General features: G+C 38.0%; 1 protein-coding gene across 3 annotated transcripts in view; it reads right to left on the minus strand.

The window, feature by feature from the left end:
- PEX5L (peroxisomal biogenesis factor 5 like) overlaps window positions 1-22462 on the minus strand; it is a gene marked incomplete at its 3' end in the record, with an annotated part of 41731 nt that overhangs the window by 13132 nt on the left and 6137 nt on the right. For 2 of the 3 annotated variants that reach the window (XM_082487302.1, XM_082487301.1), the window contains 4 exons: window positions 11765-11876; window positions 9757-9966; window positions 8499-8625; window positions 6131-6227 (listed from right to left, as the gene is read on the minus strand). In XM_082487302.1, the coding sequence (XP_082343428.1) occupies window positions 6131-6227; window positions 8499-8625; window positions 9757-9966; window positions 11765-11876 (546 nt within the window). The remainder of the gene's footprint in view (window positions 1-6130; window positions 6228-8498; window positions 8626-9756; window positions 9967-11764; window positions 11877-22462) is intronic. The other variant, XM_082487303.1, reaches the window with a different exon arrangement.

Raw genomic sequence — 22462 nt, forward strand, 5'->3', positions numbered from 1 at the left:
TGCCACATTTCTGAGTTATTTCCTTAATTGACTAGAGCCCCAAATGGCCTTTTTCTTAGGCAAAACTAGTTGTGTCCCTGCATGAATTCCTCTGAATTCTCTTACACTGGAGCAGAGATCATTCCTCATGGGAAGCAGAGTAATTTATCTTTTCCAGACTTTTCTGTTCACTCAGATGCATGAAAGATAGAGACATCCAAGAAAAGACAATGCAAAAGTTGGACTACGAAAGGAAAGGAGCTGACTATTTTGTATAAGGCTTTTACCTTAATTGTTCCTTCTCCTGTATTATGACTGTGGCAATGCATTCCACTCACGATGCTCCAGGAAGAAAGCATCTCATTTTGCCTGTACATTTTGTGTTTTTCTTTCAGGTTCTGTTTTGGGATCACATTGGGGAACCAAGTTTGCTATGGATTTCACTGGAAGGACAAATCCTTTTTACAATCAGCAGCTCTCTCTTCTGTGCCTTACTATCAGTCGATCCCATTTGGAAGTACATAACAAGTTTCTCCTTGTTTTTTATTAAAAACTTTTTTTTTTTTTTGCACAAAAGGCACACTACAAAACTAAATAGTAATCAATGATGGCATTGAAAAGCACAATGTGGCCTAATCTTGCTAAAGAGAGCTCTGACTGCTAATCCCTTCCCTCAAGTTTGTAAGAGGTTAAACTCATTAGCCATTTGCCTGACCATAGTCCCAATTGCATTAATTTACGTGACCATATTTCTGATGACTGTACTTGTAATATTAAATTTCAATGAAGCACAGTGCTAAAAGACTAATTTTGCTCACTTCAGACTCATTGGGCTGTATCTGCAAGTGTTGGAATGCGCGCAGCTGGGATGAAACATCCAATACATTCCTGGATTTTCATATAAGTGATGTGCAATGCATGGTCAAACACGTATGTCTCTGCGTGTACACACATGGGTTTTTACCTAGAAAGATGACATTCATGTGTCAGTCTAGCCCTGAAGTTTCTGTTTTTTTCCTGAATCTTCAGTGTCTCAAGTAGAGATTAATGAGTGAAATGTATATTGGGTTGATGATATCCATATGGGTAGAAAGAACGATACAGCACAGTTTCTGTGAAAAGCACATGGTGTGAGGGGTTACTCTGTGCATTCCTCTGTGTTGGCTTCTGGACTTTCCTGCAAGTGACAGGAAGCATAGAGTGTGAAGGAAGGTCTACACTGAGGATCTATTGTTTCTCTTTTCACATCTACTAACTCTGCTCCATGTTGGTTGGAAAATATTTTTTTTCTTTGGTGAGACCAGGAAGAGATTTCAGGTTGTTATTGACAGTGTACCAAAAAACAGTCTTATAGACTAAACTGTTATTTTATTGATTAATAGAATTTAGGGCAGAAGAGAGAACTGGCTCAAATCATCCATTTCATATCACATAACAGTATTTGTCACTCAACATCCACAGGATGAAACTGACATTCCACAGAAAATAAATTGAGTCTGTCTGGAATATATGTCTTTGAGGAAGGTACTTGGATTTAACTTAAAGTTATCAAGAGACCTTAATCTTATCACTTTGTTTGCAAATTTGTTTAATGGCCCTCCTTGCTTCTCTTATTAATTTTAATTTCTGTTTCCGACTATTAATTCTTATTCTTTTTCCAGTAGTTTAAAGCACTTTTTAGTAGCCCTTATTTTCTCTGTGGAAAGATACTGATGACTTTAATGAGGCTTTAATTGTCTTTTAAATGATATACAGAGATTGATATCTTAAATTCTGTCATTATAAGGCATTTTATTCAGATTTCAACATTTTTTTGTCTCTTTTACTCTCTCTCTTTATTTTTATAGCTTTGTTTTTTTTATAGCCATACAGTCAATCAAAGTGAACTCTATATTCCAGTACCTGTCTTGCCATTTCTCTATACAGGAATCAGGTGACCTCCTGAGATCTGCCTCTAATTATGTCTGCTTCTACAAGCTATTCTTGCCACGGTACTGCACAGGGAGCGCTCATGCTGACATCCTCGTACACTCTGAACCATAGATTCTTTTCAAATTGCCTTCCAGCATAGTGTTGTAAGTAGAGCCTGCATTCTTGTTCTGAAAAGTATGATTTTTCAAGTGACTGTATTGGAATATGTATTCATACAGATATGTTGGTCACCAGCTCATTTTTATGACTATTTTGTTTACATTTTTTTTTATTCCACTGTTGCATCATATGCAAATTTTATCAGGAATGGCTTGTATATTCATTTTCAGATGAATAATATTGAAGATTTCTCTTTGGTGTCTCTTTGGAATCACAGAAGAACCCCCATGTGATTACAATTCCTATTAAATAACTACTGTACTTGAGAACTTAAATTAATCAGATTTAATCTGTTTAACAGACGATTTATTCATATTGTATGGTGCTAATTTTAAAATCAGAATATGGTATGTTAGTTCAAACATCTTGCAGAATATCGCACAGCAACATTTATCAACCTGACCTTGTAATCTGATCAAAGAATTAAATTTGGTTTTCTTGACACAAAACTCTGTTGATAGACATTAATTATGTTCCTAGCCTTTTCATTATTTATGAGTTGGCTCTTGCAAACAGTTTGATTACTTCCGCTTTTTAACCTTTTGTTTCCAGTGACTGCAGTTTCCTTAGGTCAAGGACAATACTGTAAATCAGTATTTTTTTTAAATTCAGACTGAGTAGTAGTGCAAAAGGGGAGAGCGAGCTTGTTGGGGTAGTAGAGGCGCGAGCGGGAAGAGGACAAGAAGCACAGAAGTCCCTTACTCTGCCATATGCCAGAATATACACATTGTCCCTGCATAATCTCCAGAGAAATTAAATGCACACCTGCCATCAGCCAGAGGGAAAAAAATAAGCAAATAGCAAAACCCACATAAACTGCATTTACATATAGACAACGCAGAGTTGTATTCTGAGTTGTGATACCCAGAAATTAAAGACCCCACAGATAACAACCATACTGTCCTTCACTAGTGCAGGAAGAGAGGGGATGGGAATGGAGTGCCAGCACTGGAGAACTCCTCATCTCCAGCTGGTGATGGGGTGGGACTCTGCACCTGCCTCCCTTCAGGGGAGCGCAAGGTGGGGTGTAGGTCAGGGTGGAATGGATATGCCTGAGGTATGGACACTCTGCATACACTGTGGGTGGGTATGCTCACCACTCTACAATGGAGGTGCTGTAGCTGATCACTGGCTGCTGTCTTCAGGGACAAAATCTTCCGTTCCAATGCATTTGCACACACTTTCCTGAGCTTGTAGTCTGCTTATGTTCTGTTGGACCTTAATTGTTGGTTAGTCTTCACTTTTGAGCAGGTCTTCAAATAATGAGCTAAATCCGTCCCTTGTAACTCTTCGTATCATTAGAGTAACTGGCACATCCAGGGAGACCTAGGGCCCTTAGTCTTACTGTAGCTATGTGGGAGAAGTGGGTAATAAATTTTGCATTCTAAATATTGCTGGCCCAAACTGCAGATTTCTAAGGTTTACAGGCTTTGCGCTATATCTTTGTCTAAGAGTGTCGACATATTAGAATTAGGTACAGTTCTTTAGCATGTCAGGGTTTTTTTTGTATGCATTCTGAGTGAGCAATAAAATATCTAAAATGCCCAGAGAGGCATTTAGAGAGTTAAAACATGAGCAGACTTTATGCATATGCAATTGAACATATTATCTTCCTCTGCAGTTGTAATTATAGCAGAAAAAATAAACCTTCAAAGAAACCCAAACACTGTAGGATATCTCAGTACTAATAAAAGCGTAACAAGGAACTTTCCAGAATGGCAGATAAAAGAACAAACAAAGATGCTTTGGGCCAATGCAGTTTAAGAGTCAATAATAGGTAAGGTATGATGTGAGTAGAATACTGAGAAGCATGACAGCCACATCCAATGACAGCCACCGTGCTATTGCCCGTTCCAGCCCTTCCAGACACACATTTCTTCCTCATTAATTCAAAGCTTGCCTTTGTGATTTTGTATTGGCATAACTGCTGGTAAACACAGGATTTTATTAAGAAGATTGCATAATTTTAATGAAAAAATGGCCTAGTTACTTAGTATCTCACTTTGAGGAACTAGATCTAACATGTTAAAGATGAGCGATGAAGGTGATTGAGAAATTGCTGATGGAAAACTGCAGCAAGTTTCACAAGATGAAATCTTTAGGGTATGGCAGAATCTGTTGCATATGCAAAGGTTATCCTTAAATGAGATAGACAAGATCTATAGAGGACAAAATATGGAAAACATATGCTTTGATAAAAGCTCTGACGTGATTTCTTTTACAAGCAGATTAAGAACTCAGCCAAGACAGATGAGCCTGTTCGTTGGGAGCTGACAACTTTGACAGTCCAAGTGTAAGCAGGATAAGGTGGGCAGTGAATGAAAATACTAAATTTCTAAGTAAACTACCTAGAACAAAAACACAATCTCACTTCAGGTCATTTCTCTGCCCTACTAATTATCAGTTTAACAATATTTCATGACTAGAATGCATCACAAGTTTGAAAAAAAGCAGTTTATGATAAACCAAACCAAAACAAAACATGAAATATACCAGAACAACAGATAAGAATTTTATACTCTGCTTCTTTTTTTCAAGTTGGCTGATTCCACTTCACGTTTTTGTTATTTTGAAATACCAGTCATTTTACAAAATAGTATGGAGCCTCAACTGGCTGAATTAAAAATGTGGATTTTTGCTTCTGCAGTTATTCTAGTGGAAGATAAACAGGAAATAGACCATATAAAGTAGAGATGTTACATACTAAATTTGTAACTGCTTTTACAGAAAGGCACATCACTTAAATTCTGTCACTGTCTACTTGATTTACACACATCTCAGTTGAGCACAAACTTCCTGGTATTTAGATCTATTAGGCTGAGGAATAGCCTCCTAAAAAGGGGCTAGAGGTACTTAAAGATAAGCTAGACAAAGCATGTGAAAACACACTGTCCATTTCAAGTGGACGATATTATGCAACAGATCTTTTCCATTACTAAGATGTATAAATCTATTTCAAAGAAAGGAAAGATGTTGTGCATTACAACTAGTGTTAGGTTTACCAAAAGGGAAAAAACATCCTGTTTGTAATGCAGAGATGGCAGGGAAGTAAAGGAGACTTTTTTCCTAACCAAAACACAGGAATGGATCCTTATAACAGGACTCTGTTTCTATTGTCTGCAAAAACTGGTGCATAATCTCAGGAAGGACATTTGGCATTTTTGTGTCTCATTTTTCCATTTTCAAACAAGGCTATTATTTTCCATTAATTTCCAGATTTTCCATTTAACAGAAAGGTTTTGAAGTCCAGGCCTCAAAATAGCTGTGGAAGAGGAGAAAATTATTTTCAACTAAAAGTTAATCCACCAAACAACTCTGTCTTCCCCCTGCTAGTGGCATTGGCTGAACTGGAAATTTTTCAGTTAAAAAATAAGCAGCAGGAAAGAAGGTGTATAAGCAACCTGATCTATGTGAACGCATATACAAATGTATGTTTGCACGTATATATGTATACATACATATCTAAACCCATACAACTCTAAGTAATCATTTCCACAAGGTCCTGTCCAATATGCAATATGACAGTGGAATTGGGCAAACTTTCAGCCCACAGCCCTCTCTATTAGAATTCCTTTTCCAGCAGGAAAAAGTCCTTTGACCACATTGGTCTCCCACTTGTGATGATAAACTGCTAATGAATGCTGGTCTAATGATTCCTTCCTGTATTCCTTAGCCATTTCCGAATTCTGGGGATTCCTGGTTGACCAAGAGCCCTTGAGAACAGATATACGACAGGGAGAGGGAACCATTAGAACTTTGAATTTCAGAACTGGAGGAAGGGAAAAAACATGCTGTAAATTGTAGTTTGAACTCTTTCTCTCTGTACAGGAAGGTCACAGTTCACTGCAGTATTAAACTCTGAATGTTTGAGATACTGACATAGTCAAGTTAGTTTCATAACATTAATTTGGAACCTGTGTGAAGATTCAGCTGTATGAGTCTTTTAACTGATGATCCTGAAAACATCCCTTAAATAGTTCTTTCAGAATGTGAACAGTTAGCCAGTGGGACAATTTCTACTTGCCTTTTTATTGTTAATAAATCTACCAAATCCTCTTACCTGTGTTGCAGGTGCAAGTTCTAATTCTGATGTTGAATCAGAGTCCAAGGCACCCTTGACGTTAGTCAGCTCAGACTGTGATCTGTTTTCTGTGGACCTAGAAATAATGCATTTCCATACTCATCACAGCCTACTAAGACATGCTGCCTTATGTCTTTTAGGTTCATAAGCACATACTGATTAATTAGGTAATTTCTTTTAACAGAATTGTTTAATTTGCAGTTATCAAAAGTGCCTGGACCCTTCTCATTGCTCCCACTTTTAGGCTTTTCAGTCACTTACAGACAATAGTTAATACAACAGAACAGAGCCAGGCCAGTAGAGCCCTGGGTATGTATTGGCATGAAACCAGTATAACGGAATGAAGACTTCGCCTCTATCACTATGCTTCTATTTCATAGCCAGGCAAAATGAGGTTAGGCAATGACATGAGACTGTACCTGCAGTCAGCGTCTAAGAATCAACCACATTACAAGACTTCACCTTGGCATATGTGCATTTTTGTGCCACAATATCCTAATATTATTTCTTCCTAGAAAATGAAACTCTGGAGACTAAAGTCAAGTTAACTGAGCAAAATTTCTGTAAAGCTCTAAGTTAATGAAACCTGGGATAAAGCCCAGGTTAAGATACAGGATAAGCATCATTTGGTCAGAAAACTGCTTCTAATGTATCAAAATGCTAATTATGGTCATGCATAATGTAGTGAATTTCTCCTGGAGAAACTGGCTGCTCATGGCCTGGACAGGTATACTCTTCGCTGGGTAAAAAACTGGCTGGATGGCCGTGTCCAGAGAGTGGTGGTAAATGGAGTTAAATCCAGTTGGTGTCCAGTCACGAGTGGTGTCCCCCAGGGATTGGTGCTGGGGCCCGTTCTCTTTAATATCTTTATCAATGACCTGGATGAGGGTATCGAATGCACCCTCAGTAAGTTCGCAGACGACACTAAACTAGGGGGGCGTGTTGATCTGCTTGAGGGTAGATTGGCTCTGCAGAGGGATCTGGACAGGCTGGACCGATGGGCCGAGGCTAATGGTATGAGGTTCAACAAGGCCAAGTGTCGGGTCCTGCACTTGGGTCACAACAACCCCATGCAGCGCTACAGACTGGGGGCGGAGTGGCTCGAAAGCTGCCTGGCAGAAAAGGACCTGGGGGTGTTGGTGGACAGCCGGCTGAGCATGAGCCAGCAGTGTGCCCAGGCAGCCAAGAAGGCCAACACCATCCTGGCCTGCATCAGGAATAGTGTGGTGAGCCGGACTAGGGAAGTAATCATCCCCCTGTACTCGGCACCGTTGAGGCCTCACCTCGAGTACTGTGTTCAGTTTTGGGCCCCTCACTACAAGAAGGACATTGAGGTGTTGGAGCGTGTCCAGAGAAGGGCTACAAAGCTGGTGAAGGGTCTGGAGGACAAACCTTATGAGGAACGACTGAGGGATCTGGGGTTGTTTAGCCTGGAGAAGAGGAGGCTGAGGGGAGACCTTATCACCCTCTACAACTACCTGAAAGGAGGTTTTAGAGAGATGGGAGCTGACCTCTTCTCCCTGGCGACAAGTGATAGGACGAGAGGAAACGGGTTCAAGTTATGTCAGGGCAGGTTTAGATTGGATATTAGGAAGCATTTTTTCACTGAAAGGGTTATTAAACATTGGAATAAGCTGCCCAGAGAGGTGGTGGATTCACCATCCCTGGAGGTGTTTAAGAAAAGGGTAGATGAGGTGCTTAGGGACATGGTTTAGGAGTGGTGGTGTTTTTATCAGGGTAGGTTAATGGTTGGACTTGATCTTAAAGGTCCCTTCCAACCTCACTGATTCTATGATTCTATGAATGAGTGTTGCTTACATATCAAGAAGGCAGCAGAATTAATCTACATGAACTGTTCCCAAACGCAGTCTGATTCTTCCCTCATTTACATCCCCTGCAATTTTAGTTGAACTGGATGAAAAAAGGTAGTTCTTGGCTGGATATTTTATCTTCCCTCTTCCAGATATACACAGGAATTCTGCCCTCTTGGTAGCAAAACCAAAATACACTGGATATCCATTGACTGTCAAATCACTGCCAAATATCGGTTTTTACTCATTTTACTCACATGTTTGTAGTTGGTTTTGGATCACTGCGTCCCTCTGTAGAATTCTCACCACCACTTATTTAGTAATTGCACCTACTACTTTTCACAACATTAAAAATTGCTGGCAAAATGTCATTTTATAGGGTCCTTGCTTATGATACCTTGTACAAAATGTCTGTTTGAACACATTTAATGTGAACATAACAGATTTAATAATATGACTTGTCATCAAGCAAGCATTTCTGTAAATTAAGAGAGCTAGACTGGAAATGTTTTTGTAATGAAAGCAAAAAGTTGTACCATAAAAGCTCTTTTGATGGAGCTCTAGATGATGATGATGTTCGCTCTGTAGAAGGGTGGACCTTGCTACTCCTGTCTCCATGAAAACTGACATCATCCCATTTCTCTAGCTGTGTCTGAATATCAACTGAAAAGTAAGAAAAGAAAATATGAATCTTTTAAAGAAACTACTGCAGAAAATTTTATCTCCTTTGTTAAATGTAGGTTATAGTGAAAATGGTGCCACTAAAGACTATATTTTAGTCAAGGTCAAATATACAGAAATGTTGTGCAACTTTCTAGCTGATATTCTGTGAAAATATTTGGGAATTCACTTTTTTCTAAATCTATTAGCATTCATGGTCAGAATGTCAGTGAAACTCTCGACTTAAAATCAGTGATCTGTATCTAATTTAGATCTGTTGATAAAATTATATTAAGTATTTGATAATTTTGGATATTTTTTATTTCCTAATTGTAGTCAAATCATAAAAATAAAACTTCCTTTAGTGACTACTATTTAAAAATGACTGTGTAGGCAATTGATATTATTCAGTCATATGGCGGAGCTGCTTTGCAAAAATGAAATGTTCGGCTCCTGTTTGAAGATAAAGTTCTCTAAAAGAATTTCTGTGCTGATGAATGGAAAATTTGCTACCTTGGTATAAATTGCATTTTCCTTGCAAATTTCTCAGGTGCAGTGCAAGTAATTTAGTTTGGATGGAATTAAATTAAATTCACCTTTTCCAAACTCATCTATAGATCATGGTTGGCAGATATTGAGTTGTGCTTAGAATTTTTTTTTTCAATCTGTACAAATATAGCTCTTTTGTCAAGAATGGCTTTTTTTCCCCTCTTGTATGCATAGATAAAGCAGTACTTACAAATATCATGTATATTTCTGACATCTGCAGTTTTGAAAAGGAAATCCAGTATGGGCTGCCTCTGATTTGTGTGCTTTACCAATTCCCCATGATACCCCTATAAATTTTTCTACCATTTTACTGACCCTGACTAAATTCTTTTTTGAAAGAATCCTTTCAAAACTTTATTTGCACATTTAGTGACAACTTAATAGGTACAATGGCAAAGGCAAAAGCAAACTGTGTTTACAGTGACAAAGTGTTTCAAGTAGTTTATAACGTGGAACAAAGATTACACTCCCTGATGAAATGCAGTGCAACAAAAATTCTGGTGTTGCTTGTTGTTTTGCGATAGCAGCAAGGAGAAACTTGTGCTAAACAAGGCTATGCAGCACTAATAAAATAGCTACACTCACCTAAATCTAGTGAAGACTTGTCTGAAACTCTGACAGCCTGGACTTTCTGCTCAGTATCCACACTGATAAGGTCAGAATTGTCTGTCTTCTTTCTGTGGGTTGACGCTTTTAACCCTTCAGTTCTTGATGGATTCTCTGATTTCTTTCCTTTGTTTTGGGTTTGTAAGACAGGTTCACTAAGATCCAAGAGATCCAGACCTGCTGATAATACTTAGAGACAAAATGTTAGAATTCAATGTTGTTGTTTTAATTCAAATAGCTCACATTTTACAATTTGTTTTAATTGGAAAAAAATTACTAATGTAGTTGCATTTGACTAGAGTAGATGTGTATTTCCTGGCTAAAGATGATGACCAGCATATTCAAATAAGACTAGGGATTTCAGGTGCTTAACTAGATGCAGTTTAAAAAAGCTCGATTTGCATAAAAGGCTTTTCCTCTGAAAATCTTAAAGATATCTTAGGTCTTAAGGCTGTGACCTTACTCCTGCTTTCCTTATGTTGTGAGGGTTCCCTGTACAATTGAGCTTTTAGTTAAGATTTGGTTTAATCTTATGATTTATCTAGTACTGTAAACAGCTGCTTAGGGCAATACTGTTGTGCCACATGGCATTATGGAAAAAGCCAAAAGTAGACAGCTTCTTGGGTGGACTTCTTGGGTCATAAAGGAATAATGGTATGCTTAGTAGTGGTTTCTACTGTTGTTGCTGCTTATCTTTTGGGGGATAAATATTGAATTATAAATTCTACTGCTATTTCTATTAAGGACTATATCAGTATCAAAGGCACGTTCAGTTTGAGTTCTTTATTTAAAAATTGCTTAAAAAGTAACATTTAAAATTCTTTAGCACATAAAAGAGAAAAATTACATCTTTATCGTTGTTTTATAGAGAAGGTGTTTTTGACAGATCAGTTGGTATTATCTCTTGCGGTGCTTTATCTGTGTTCTTGATAAATCACTGAATTTTGTCAATTTTCATAGAATAAGAAATGTTCATTTTCTATTAAATAAATCAAATTAACACCCCCCCCCAATATGATAGATATTCAAGGCAGATATAGGATCTACAGATACTTACTCTTTTATAAGAAACACCATTCTTAAACAACCTGAAATATTTCTATTCATCCCTGTAATATCTTTAGCTATATATAAAAGGAAAAAATATTATTTACAATTGTTATTTAATTCAGTGTACCAGTTTTTGTTATTATAACTTGCATACTGCTTTAGACACATTAATTAGATGTGAAGATAATCATCCAGCTGTCAATTATTCATTGGCTTCTAACAAGCCAATTCATTTTATGAGATAGAAATAGAACATAGTAGTGCTATGCTGATTTTACTGTATCAGTTGACCTGCTCAACCGCTTTGTTTATCTTTGCACAGTTACCAAATAGGAAGAGGTCAATTTCTAAAAACACTTCCAAAGGACAATATACTTACAAAATAAAGCAATATAATTCAAAAGGCTTTCAGGATTCACTCTTACTTTTTATTATCTGCTCTACTGTCTCACTGCAACACAAAGGAGGTAAGAAATCTGTTAGATCCTTTCACTAGCAAAGTGTCCGAACTCAGTCTGGATAAACTGTTTTGATATCCTTCCCTTTTCTCTGACATCCCATCCAAGTTTTTATTAAAGAAAGTCTTTCTAGAGCAAGGAATGGGTTTGGTTCAAACCAGGCTAAATGTAGCTTACCCACAGGTTAAAATTTTACAAAAACAAAGATTGAGAATTGATCAAACTGATATATGCCTCCTGTTGAACTTAAACAAGTTCCCTTTAATTCAGCGCTAGAGATCTGCTAGAATACATGTGATTTGGATCACATCAGATTTGCCCTCAAGTGTAACTAGATCAGGAAATTATCATTTAAGACCAGCTTGTAATATTGTGCAAATAGTAACAAATCAATAAATCACTTGACAAAAATGTACCATAATTAAGATAAAGCTAAAATTATTTCTCTCTAGGGAGGGATAGTAAAGAATTTCGTTTACCTGCAGTATTTGATGTTACAGGCCTTGCAACAGCTTCTGGTTTAGCTTCACAGAGAAAGTCATCAATAGAGGGGCTCAGAAGGGGTCTGCTTTCTTGTTGCTCATTCACCAGCTAGCAACAAAAAAACCCAGGGTCACAGAGTGTTGTTGAGGAGCAAAATTTAAACAAATAAAACATATTCTCACAATACAATGTGCTTTATTTTTGATTGTGAGAGAGTAAGATATTGCAATTAGAAGATGTACAAATAGCTCTGGGCTTAAAATAAAAAGCTTTACTCACTCTTTTGGGGCAAAATTATATTCTAGTTTTACAAATTGCACAAAAATAAAGCAGCAAGGTGATTTTTCCATTGAAATTATTGCATACTATTGCTTATAGGGCTAAAGTATACAAGGCCTGATGTAACTCTCTTCAAATCAACAGGTGAAGTTGGCCTTCTCTATCACCAGAAGACTAAGCAGGGCTTTTTTAGTATTTGGAAGTGGTTGTTGTATCACCAGTAACATGCCTCCCCACAGATCTTGCACAATACCATTTCATCTAGCAAATATGCATTAGCCCATTAAACAATAACCTGCTGTGACAGAAAACACTTCTCTGCAATACAAAGACATATGAATGACAGTGGATGGAGCCTGGTGAATGTATGAACTTCCTGAATGAGTTTTGACTGTATGAAGACTCACAATACAGTTTTTATTTATGAGCAGTTTTCCCTTTTTACTGTAATTGCATGAATGCATTGGTTTTCTGCTACCTAAAAGAAATCTCTATATCACAGGCTATTTCATGTATTAGGGATTAAAAAGACAAAACAGTAAAACAGTCTCATAAAGAAAAGTCTCCTCTCTGCAATCTATCTCTGATTGGAGGATCAAGACCTAAGCTGAGCTGGACGGATGTCTGACGGTGTGGCCTGCATTTACTTTATCTTTAATAATGTAAAAACATGTTTCCCTCTGTCTGTTGCTTACATCTGGAGCTGTTTCAGCTTTACTTTTATCCTCTCTTCTCTTCATTCTGTTCTCACTCTTTTTCCATTGTTGAATTTTCCAAATTTTCTATCATATATAGTTGAACTTTTAAATTTAGGATGCTAACATGGACAAAAATTGGAAAAAGGTATTTACTCATCCTCATTTTATGTTTGTTAATTACTGGCATTTAGCTACTCCATTAGCAGTATGGTCTCTAAAGTTATTACAGCAAAACATCTTAGATTCACTGTTGTTCAGTACTTGATTTCTGTATTACAACGTTGCAAGAAAATACCAGAGCTATTGAAATAAAAAGTCCATTATTTTGATGGATTGGATTGAATGTTTAAGCTGGTACCTAATGCTGATTGACTGTATACTATGTGCACTTATTCATTTTCCCAGGACCTTACAGTTTTGCACCGCAATACCAATTTACATGAGTAACATGGAAGACAGATGAGTGATTGCCTGCCCAACTGTGTGTAGCAGAACGTGCAAATGCAGGCACTTAATTTAGAAATCTGGGAATGATATTGTCCCAAACTCTAATTCTGCATATTCTAAACCCAGACTGCAAATGCACCTTACAGGTGACTTAATCATGTGGGGTTTTAACTCTCTGAATTGATTGTCCAGGTTGCTGTCTTATTTAATGCACACAAGTTACTTGCTTAGCTTGGTAAATCTCAACACTTGATTGGAAATTGCATTTATACCAGCTTCATACCTTTGATTTCCATTAAAGGTGGCTCTACAGTACCAACATTATCTCCAGGTCTATACTTTTACCTAATACTAATTTTTAAGACTGAAGAGGACCTTATTTTTCTGTTTATGATTTGGTGACAGTCCTTACTCATTTCTATTGATGAAAAAAGAAGGTGGATGCCTAATTAATTCTTGTCTAAATAACTTTTAATATTTTAAGTTTATGATCAAATCCAGATATCAGCAAAAATTGCTTGAATATATTTTTCTTTTTGCATTTACACATCCCATTCTAGGAACTAGCGTCAGCAACAACTGCTGTACTATTGCAACAAGTTGCATATTTGGGTGAACATAGCATCCAGCATAAAGATTATCAAAGCCTCTGGATCAGCTGGATCGTCAGTGATCTATTCTGTGATATACTAACAGCATAAAGAAAAGTCCTATGCCGTTTGGAGAGGTACAGGAGGGAAGAGGTTCTATAGGAGTAACTGTAAATGTAAAAACTTCACAGAAAATATTCTGTTTCTTTATCTATACAAGTGTATCAATAGTGTACTTTATCTCATAAGATTTGGATGTTTATCAAGTTTTCCATTACATTCCATGGGAATTTTCTTTAATAGGAAAGATGGGAGAAGGAGGGAATAAAGAAGGATTATGAGAACCAAGACAGCCAAGATCACTCACTGAAGCTAGTGAAGAATAGAAAATCTGAAGACCTACTGGAAAGGCAATGTATTGCCCAAACCTGTTGCAGGGGTAAGAGGATAAACTCTGGGAAGGAGACTAGAATCAACTAAGATCTGAATTTCTCCAGGGTTCAAGTGAAGTATGAAGTAGCAGATGTCTGGCAAATATGTTTTTCTTTTCAAAGCTGGTTATCACATCCCTAGAAATTTCTTTATTATGTTGTTTATGTAAGGAAGACCTGCTCAGCAACAGGCCTTCATTAGTTTGATACCAGCAGTGTATTGTTCGAAGTCCCTTGATAAAATTATACCATCAAACTGAAAGAAGATTGGTGGTAATATACACTTCATCAATTTTGCCGGCAAACACCAAGATTTAATTTTTACTAAGTTGTGTCTTCTTTCTGCTGCATTTGCATCATTTTTGTTTAATTACAAAACAAATAGGTTTCTCTTCTCTGAATCTCTTTGGGAACATATACACTAAATTAACCAGAGACGGGCCACCCAAATGATCAGAGGAATAAAGAACAAATTTTACAGGGATACTAAAAGAGTTCGACTTTCTCAGGCTAACAAAATTAAGATTGAGTCGGAATATGATTATTCTTCATGTATACATAAAGGGAGAGTGGGTAGATGACATTGGAGAAGGAAAGTTATTTCAGCTGTTGAGAAAGGCTGACACGACAACAGAGATCTAAACTGGTCACGAATAGATTTGGTCTAGGAATTAAAAGAATTTAACTATCACAGCAGTGAAGTGTATGAACAGCACCTTTTTTGGAGTAGGGGGACAAAAAGCCTAACTATTTAAAATGGCTTTCGACAAGCTTTCTACATGGCTGTTTATAATGTGATTGCTTTTGAGAAGTGGACTGTGGCCCAGAGGATTCCTCCCAGTCCTGTGTCTTATGCTCCCATGACCAAGGAGCGGAAGCTGTAGGAGTGTCTTCTTAAAAGGATTGCTCCTGTGAAAAATAATCTGCTTTCAAATGAAATATCTGGGTCAAACAGACATTATCAAGTCTACTAATTCTCAGTAAATACAAACTACATATGTATAGCAATAGAACATATTAGGAAAATATGTTTTTGTCATGAAGCAGACATTTCATGAGGAATCAAACCTTAACGTTCAAGAATGCGATGAGCTGCTATTTTTGCTGTAGGTCAGCAGGCAGTGGGGTAGGTTTCTGACATGACTCTGTATGCAATGCCACTTGGTAAGTCCTCGGTCTCATACTTGGAATTTAATTTTGCTGTCTCATAGATAGTACCAAATTTATCCCTAGTTTAACTCTCCTCAAGTTATTAGAGTTATATCAGGCATGAATTTGGAGTAATACTATAAAACATTCATGAGATGAAAACTATTATCTATATTAAAGTAATAATTTATGGTTCTCAAGCACCTTTCAGGGTGAATATCACAGAATGCTTTAAAACATTCATGAATCAAGCCTGGCACCACCACAGAGCTGAGAAGAATTATCTCTATACTGCAGACGAGAGAAGCAAATCAAAATTAAGAAAGCATCCCAATGTCAGCCGGCGCTGGAGGAAGCAGCGCTGGGAGCAGGAGCTGGGCAGCTGGTGCTGCTCTGTGTTTATGTCTGCAATATTTGTACACACACCAAGCACTATACACTCAGCCTGTGAAACTGTTGATTTCTGAGTGCTCATTTAGCCAGTGAGTGCCATAAATTCTCATAATGCCTCCAAGAACTTAATTTTTCTCTATAAAATCCATTTTAATTGAAGAAAAAAACTGCACACTCCTTTTACTGAAAGATATCTAAAATCTGTGGAGGGTGACACTCCCCATTGCCAATACATCTGAAGAGACTCATCCAGAGTATAAAATACCCCTAAATTAAAATGAATTTTCTGTGACTGACTTCTGCTGTTGGACAACACCACAGCAAAAGGAGCTTTTTCTCACCCCAGTACTGCTATTGGACTTCTCTGTTCCAAAAAGTATATATATAGGGTTTTTGGTGAGATACTGGGCAAGTCAAAAGTGTCATCTGATGGCTGATATCAGCCCCACTGTTTAAATCTACTCAAAGCAAGGGTTATTCAGCAGAGATCTGAGACAAGTTGCAGAGGCTGGCTCAGAGAGCAGCTGTGCTGTAAGCTGTGTCAGCCATATTTCCCCTCAGCACAGGCTAGGCAGTCCTGCAGCCCAAAGCACTGAGGGGAATGACCTGGCCTCCATTTTATGTGCCCTGTCACCCACCCACCCCCACCTCCCCCCCCTCCCCAGCTGTCTGCATTTATTGAGCTGATGTAGCTTACTATGTCCAGCTGCCTTTGCTGTTGAATTTTCTTCTCCTCAGTGTTCTGGTTTGGCTAGTGGTCTCTATGCTGCCCCTAGAGCTGCTGTGTGAAGAAGAGGAGGCAGCTTGTAGCGGTTCTCCCTCCAGGTGCTCCTCAGGTCTGAAGGGTAGGTGCTGGAGGAACTGGTTTGGGGTCCAAAAAATCAAACCCTATGTGGATCTGGGCATAGGTGTGTTGGGGTGGGCGTGGAGATGTTGCTGTGGAAGAGGCACTAAGTGTTGGACCCCGAGAGGGAGCAGTGGCCATGAGAGGGACTTCTTCCCTCTAGCTAATACCCAGCTTGGTCTCAGCTTCCCTCAGTCACTCACCCAGCACCTCTTTCTCTGCCCTGCACCCATCCCTAAATCCTACCAGGCCTTCTTTTCTCCCCTTGCACCCATAGGAGTGCCCTGCTTGGTAAAACCTCTTCCTGCAGCCTCAGCCCCAGGGTCTCTCCTCAGGCCTGGTGCTGCCCTAGGGACCCTGCATGGGGCACAGCAAGCCCTCAGCTGATACCTCAGTGGCAGCTCTGCTGTCCTGTAAAAACTTGTTTTCTGCTTATCTTCAGGGCTTTTGGCTCATGGTTTTAATGCAGGTGCTTGTTGTGATGCCGGTGTTGGTGTGTTTTACCATGCCAGAGGTGATGGGAGATTACATACATATACAGCAACTGCTATGGCGTTGGTTTTGCTTTGCTCCCAGTCTACATCTTGTGTTGTAGTAAGAGACTTACAAAACACCTAGGGAGTGGCTTGATTTAAAAAAAAAAAAAAAAAAAAGGAGGGGTGGGCAGTTGACAGGGCTCTGTTGTGAAAAGTTTCCACAGAGTAACCTAGTTTGGTGTTGAGGCAGAGGGAACTGCAGCACACCTGGTGCTCAGGGGAACAGCTGACAGGACTAACTTCCTGCCTATTGTCATGTTTACAGTTGATAATGTTCACCTGCACAACCTCCTCTGGTCATGGCTGCAAGTGGTTTGTCTGCTTTCTCTTCTCAGAGTGCTGGGCTTACACTGTGGGAGTGCTGGAGTGCACTGAGGCCATCAGTAAGGTATGGTCCTGACATCCTGTATTTATCAGGAATGTAGTGAATGTATCTTGACCTGTTTGCGGTGTGCCATGCATGCTATTTTGTTTCTTTTTTAAATGTTAGTAGGGCATAACATAATGCTAGTCTTTAAGATAAATTACTTGGAATCTAAATTGGGGGGTTCCAGTCAGGCATAGGCAGGTAATTAGCACCTATGTTTTGAGCACATAGTGAACTAGTTCTCTTAAATTAAGTGCCTAAATTCCCTCTATGTTCAATAGGGAGAGATAAACGCCTAGAAAAGCAACTCCAGAGAGAGAACTTGCCTGCCTAATTTAGGCTGTCCCTCAGGAGGCTCTCAAAGGCACCTAGCTTTCCAACTGGCTATATATGGAATTTATTTTAGAAGGACTGGTTCAAGAGTCATCTAAAATTTAGATGTAATTAGCTAGCCAAGTTAGTTGGATTGGATTCTACCACTTTGTCACCTGAGGCTGATTGAATTACTCAAGGCACTAATTTAGGAAGCACCAAACTACTAATGGGTAATCCCCTGTACAGTTCAGCAGCAAGGCTGCTCCTGGGCACTTACACCTTTTGCTGTACCACCCACTCAGCACGCTGGTCAGTGTGGTTGGGCTGCTGACTGCTTCAGTGAAATGGTCTGACCTAGAAAGCTCAGGGTGTGGGAATGAGCATGGGAGAAAGCAGGAATGTTTTAACTCACAATTTCTGCAATAGAAAATCTATTTTTGAAGTTTACTCTGAGCAACTTGTCTGCTGCTTCATTGAGACTGGACAAAGAGGTGAACATGTTAGACTAACCTGAGTAGTTATTTAATGTTATACTGTTCTCTTAACTCAAACGGCAACATCTACTAAAGCATGAACTTCAGTCACTAAATTTGTATTATACACAGCAATGGTTTCTTGATAGATAGGTTCTCTGCACACATCTGACACATTGTGATCTTTGGTGGTACTCAGTAAGGTATTCACTTCCTCTAACTAGCTATTTCTTAAAAACTGATAAATGAGAATCACAACTAGAAATTGAGGTTATTGTTCTCTAGAGCATAACTCGAAGTACTGGCCAGACAGTTGTGTCTGCAGAGCATTATCTAGGCAGGATAAGAATGGAAGACCTCCTTTTCTCCTCACTGAGGGAGGTTTGGAAAGGGAGCTCCTGACAAAATCACTAGTATCATGCTAAAAGTTCAAATTGCATGAATTTTGTTTTCCTTCACTCACTTTCCTACTGATGTGCCAGACAAATATTTGCTTTTCACAAGAAGAGAGAATCAGTTTACAGGGCATACAGTATAACTGACTTCCACCAATTGTGAATTGTGGGAAGCTCTAAAACTGAGACAAATTCATTGACCCTCCTGCAAAGAGCACTTTGGTGTTGCTGCCTCTCTGAAGACTAGCCTTGCTCAGCAGGTGATAACCTGTACTCTGTTGCTAAGCAGTAGGAAGTGTAAGGAGTGGCCTTTGAATCAGAGGTGACTATATCTTACCTGAAATCACACAAGTCAAGTGACCCTCTGGGGCTTATTGCAAACAACTGACAGAGGGCTTGTGTGAAGTTAGAGAAGCTGTGGAAGGGTTGCTACAGGAACCGTATTGGATATTTAAACTTGCATGCTAGCTGTGTTGTTTAAAACCTATGCTCTATATCTAAATCGGTAAATGATAACATGCTTATGTTACGTCTTCGTAAACAGCAGTTGCATTGCTTGATGATAACTCTTGTGATTGCTGTGCCACAGCAGCATCCTATCTGTAAGTACTGACCTATACAAGTTACAGTGTATTGTTGCAAGGTAGAACTAAATATCTCACAGTTCACCATCTCTTTCCTTCTGTTCCTCTTGGTCTGGCTAAAGGAAACTAAACATGGGAATTGTATTTGTATCTGGCTCCTGGATTTTGGCCTCACTCCAATAAAGCACTTAAGTGTCCTGCAAAACTCAAGGTTAAGCACGTGCTTAACGGTCTTGGTGGATCAGAGCCATGAGGGAAGGGGAGAAAAGTTGCTCTTGTCAAATTTTGACTGTGACTGACAGTTTGGCCTTTACTAATCATAAAAATGTGATTTACTGTAAATCTGTTGCATTAATATCTGCATGCTCTGTGCACTTTTTAAGGAAACTGTTTACTAAAACAGAGTGCCTCCCCTTCCTGGGTGTTGGAAGATTTTATTTACTTATTTATTTTCCCTCATTTGGCTATGCATTGTCTTTGTGGTGTTAGCATGCGATTTGTGTTTCAGCTTCTCTTCTTCCTCATAACACTGTCTGAACTGGAGAACTAATCTATAATGGTGATCAAAGACAAAATTAACTCATCATAGATGCTTAGAAATCCTTGAAGTAATATAGTTGCTAATGTTCCTTTAAAGAAATTATTTTTCTAATGTTAGTTTATGAAAGTACCTAGTCTGTGCTCCTAAAATGGCCTGCTTGTTAATTGATGGACTAACAAATCTGATGTGTAAGCTGAGTAAATGCAGGTTAGGAAAGTCCTGTAGAACGGCAAGGCTACAGAATCCAAAGCTTTCTGTTCAGAAAGCCTCGAAGAAACCTATACTGTAAGAGAAGGCACAAGTGTCATGACAGTATCTACAGGGAACAAATGGTAACTCATGATGCTAGATTATGGTTTCTGTATCATTCATTGAAATTTTGTGTGGCAATTGCAGCTGAAGAGGAACTGTGACTTTGAGAACCACAGTTCTCAAATGCTTATAAATAAGATGCAGAGGACAGAAACTAGAGAAGTCCTTTTTCACTTGCATTGTAGGTATTATGTTTGTACACTTGCAGCATCTCTGGGGGAAACTATGATGATTGCTTACTAAATATTAGAAAATTATTTCATGTTTTTCAATAGCTGAAAGTAAAGAAGGCTGCCAGTATATTGAAGTGAGCTGTGTGTACAAATTCTTTGTGAACCACCAGTGATCCAGAGTTCAAGAGTTTCAGCAGCAGTGGGTTGTATACAGCCTTATGCCCTATTCTGAGTATTGTACATAATCAAATGTCAATTTAGATGAAACGTGCACAACTACTGCTTTTTTAAGACCAAATCTTCATGCTATAGCAGCTGTAAAGATGAAGATAAGAGAATTAACAATATCAAATATCATGGCTTGTCACAGAATTTAATTTTTGTAAAGCTTATGCCATTCCATCTTCAGCTGTGTTTAAAGTGTCCTTTGTTGATTTCCCATGCAACAAAATTCATGTTTTACTGTACTCTTGCTGTATCTTTGCATATAGGCTGTAATTACTTCAAAATCACACAGATTTTTCTTGTCCTTTCTGTGGATTTTTTTTTTTAAATAGACTTCTGAAGCATATCTAGAATAAGGTTGTGGCTTTAGATGCATTACTGTGGGCAGTCATAGGAAGCAAGTCATAATTTCCTGTTAAGTTGTACAGCCTTTCTCCGTAGGGATCTGTCATGGCATGTGTGCTTGCTTTGAAAGGTTTTTTTGCAGTTTGAAAAGCTTTACACTCAAAAGCTGTTTGTGAATTTTTCCGGATTTGCAATTCAGTAGAACAGTTTCACTGTACAAACAGTAAGTTTGAACACAGAACTGTAGTACGTGGCTTGCAACTCTTTAATGGGATAGTGTATTTTTACTTAGACTACTCATGAAGAACCAACAAATTTCTGAAAATTAATTCCTATTCATAAATATTTCATATTAAAAAAGCAGAGTTTAACTGACATATTATTTATAAAAAATGATTGTTCAAATCTTTCTGTGCTTATGGAATGGTGAGGTGTTTTAAAATGTATGAAACTGTATAGTTAACTTTTTAATTTATGAAAAAATTACCCCATCAATTCCTATGGTAATTTCAAATTAAAACTGTTATTTCATGAAAGATGTATTTAATTTATGTGACAGAGAAATCTGTATAACTTTAGGCAAGCAGCCAATGTATGACTTTTAAGTATATTGTCAAGGCAACTTTATTATACTCATGAGAATACTTCTGCTGAAATTATGCATAATGCCCTAAAAGCAATAATAATGTTGAGCAGTATTTAACTTAGAAGTGAAGATTATATTGGTATTACTAAGCATGCACTTATGAATTTTGTATTTCCTTTTTTACTCTTCTTGTATTTACCCTGTTTTAATAATAGATGAAATAAAGTTATCCTTGGGATTTAAGAATTGTGCCCCGCTAAACAACTAAAAAATTTTATAATAAATCAAATGAGACAGATTTGAGATGTCTGGAAAATACTGCTAATGAATTTATTGTGAATCCTTTAAAAAAAAAAAAAATCTCAGCTCTCATCCAAAGATCAGTGAGGAAATTGCCACTGTTCTCAGAGAGCTGATTGGAATGTACAGTGAATTGGTGTAGTCCAGACTTATTTATTGTCATTATCTAATACTGGCATGATTTTTGCCTTTTTTACATTAATGTATATCAGTTAGTTAAAATGGAGTTAATTCTGGTTTAGATTAGTATAAAAGAGAACAGAAGCTAATTCATTCACTTTAACTTTCTGCCAGTCTTATAATGTTATTTAGTAAACATTTATGGAGTGAGCTGTAAGTCAATGCAAGTCTAATGCTGAGAATGAACATGTTTGATTCAAATGGGGCTGTTAATTTTTATATGGAAAACTGATTATGCAATCAAATTCATATAGTGAGTCCTCGATACACATATCAGAAAATCTACTAACAACATCAGGACCAGAATATCAGTGATCTTTATTCTGTTTCCTGTATAAAGTTGAATGGAAGCATTTGGAAGATCTCCTATCAGAGTTTAAAAAGTAAAAAAAAAAAAAAAAACCAAAACAAAACAACAACAAAAAAACAAACAAACAACCAAACAGCAACACAAAACCAATAACCAACCAACCAACCAAAATGCCCAACCAAGGGGGGGGGGGGGGGGGGGGGGGGGGAAATCAGTGGAAT

The sequence above is a fragment of the Vanellus vanellus genome (assembly GCF_965231255.1).
Source record: "Vanellus vanellus genome assembly, chromosome: 8".
Taxonomy (NCBI): Eukaryota; Metazoa; Chordata; class Aves; order Charadriiformes; family Charadriidae; genus Vanellus; species Vanellus vanellus.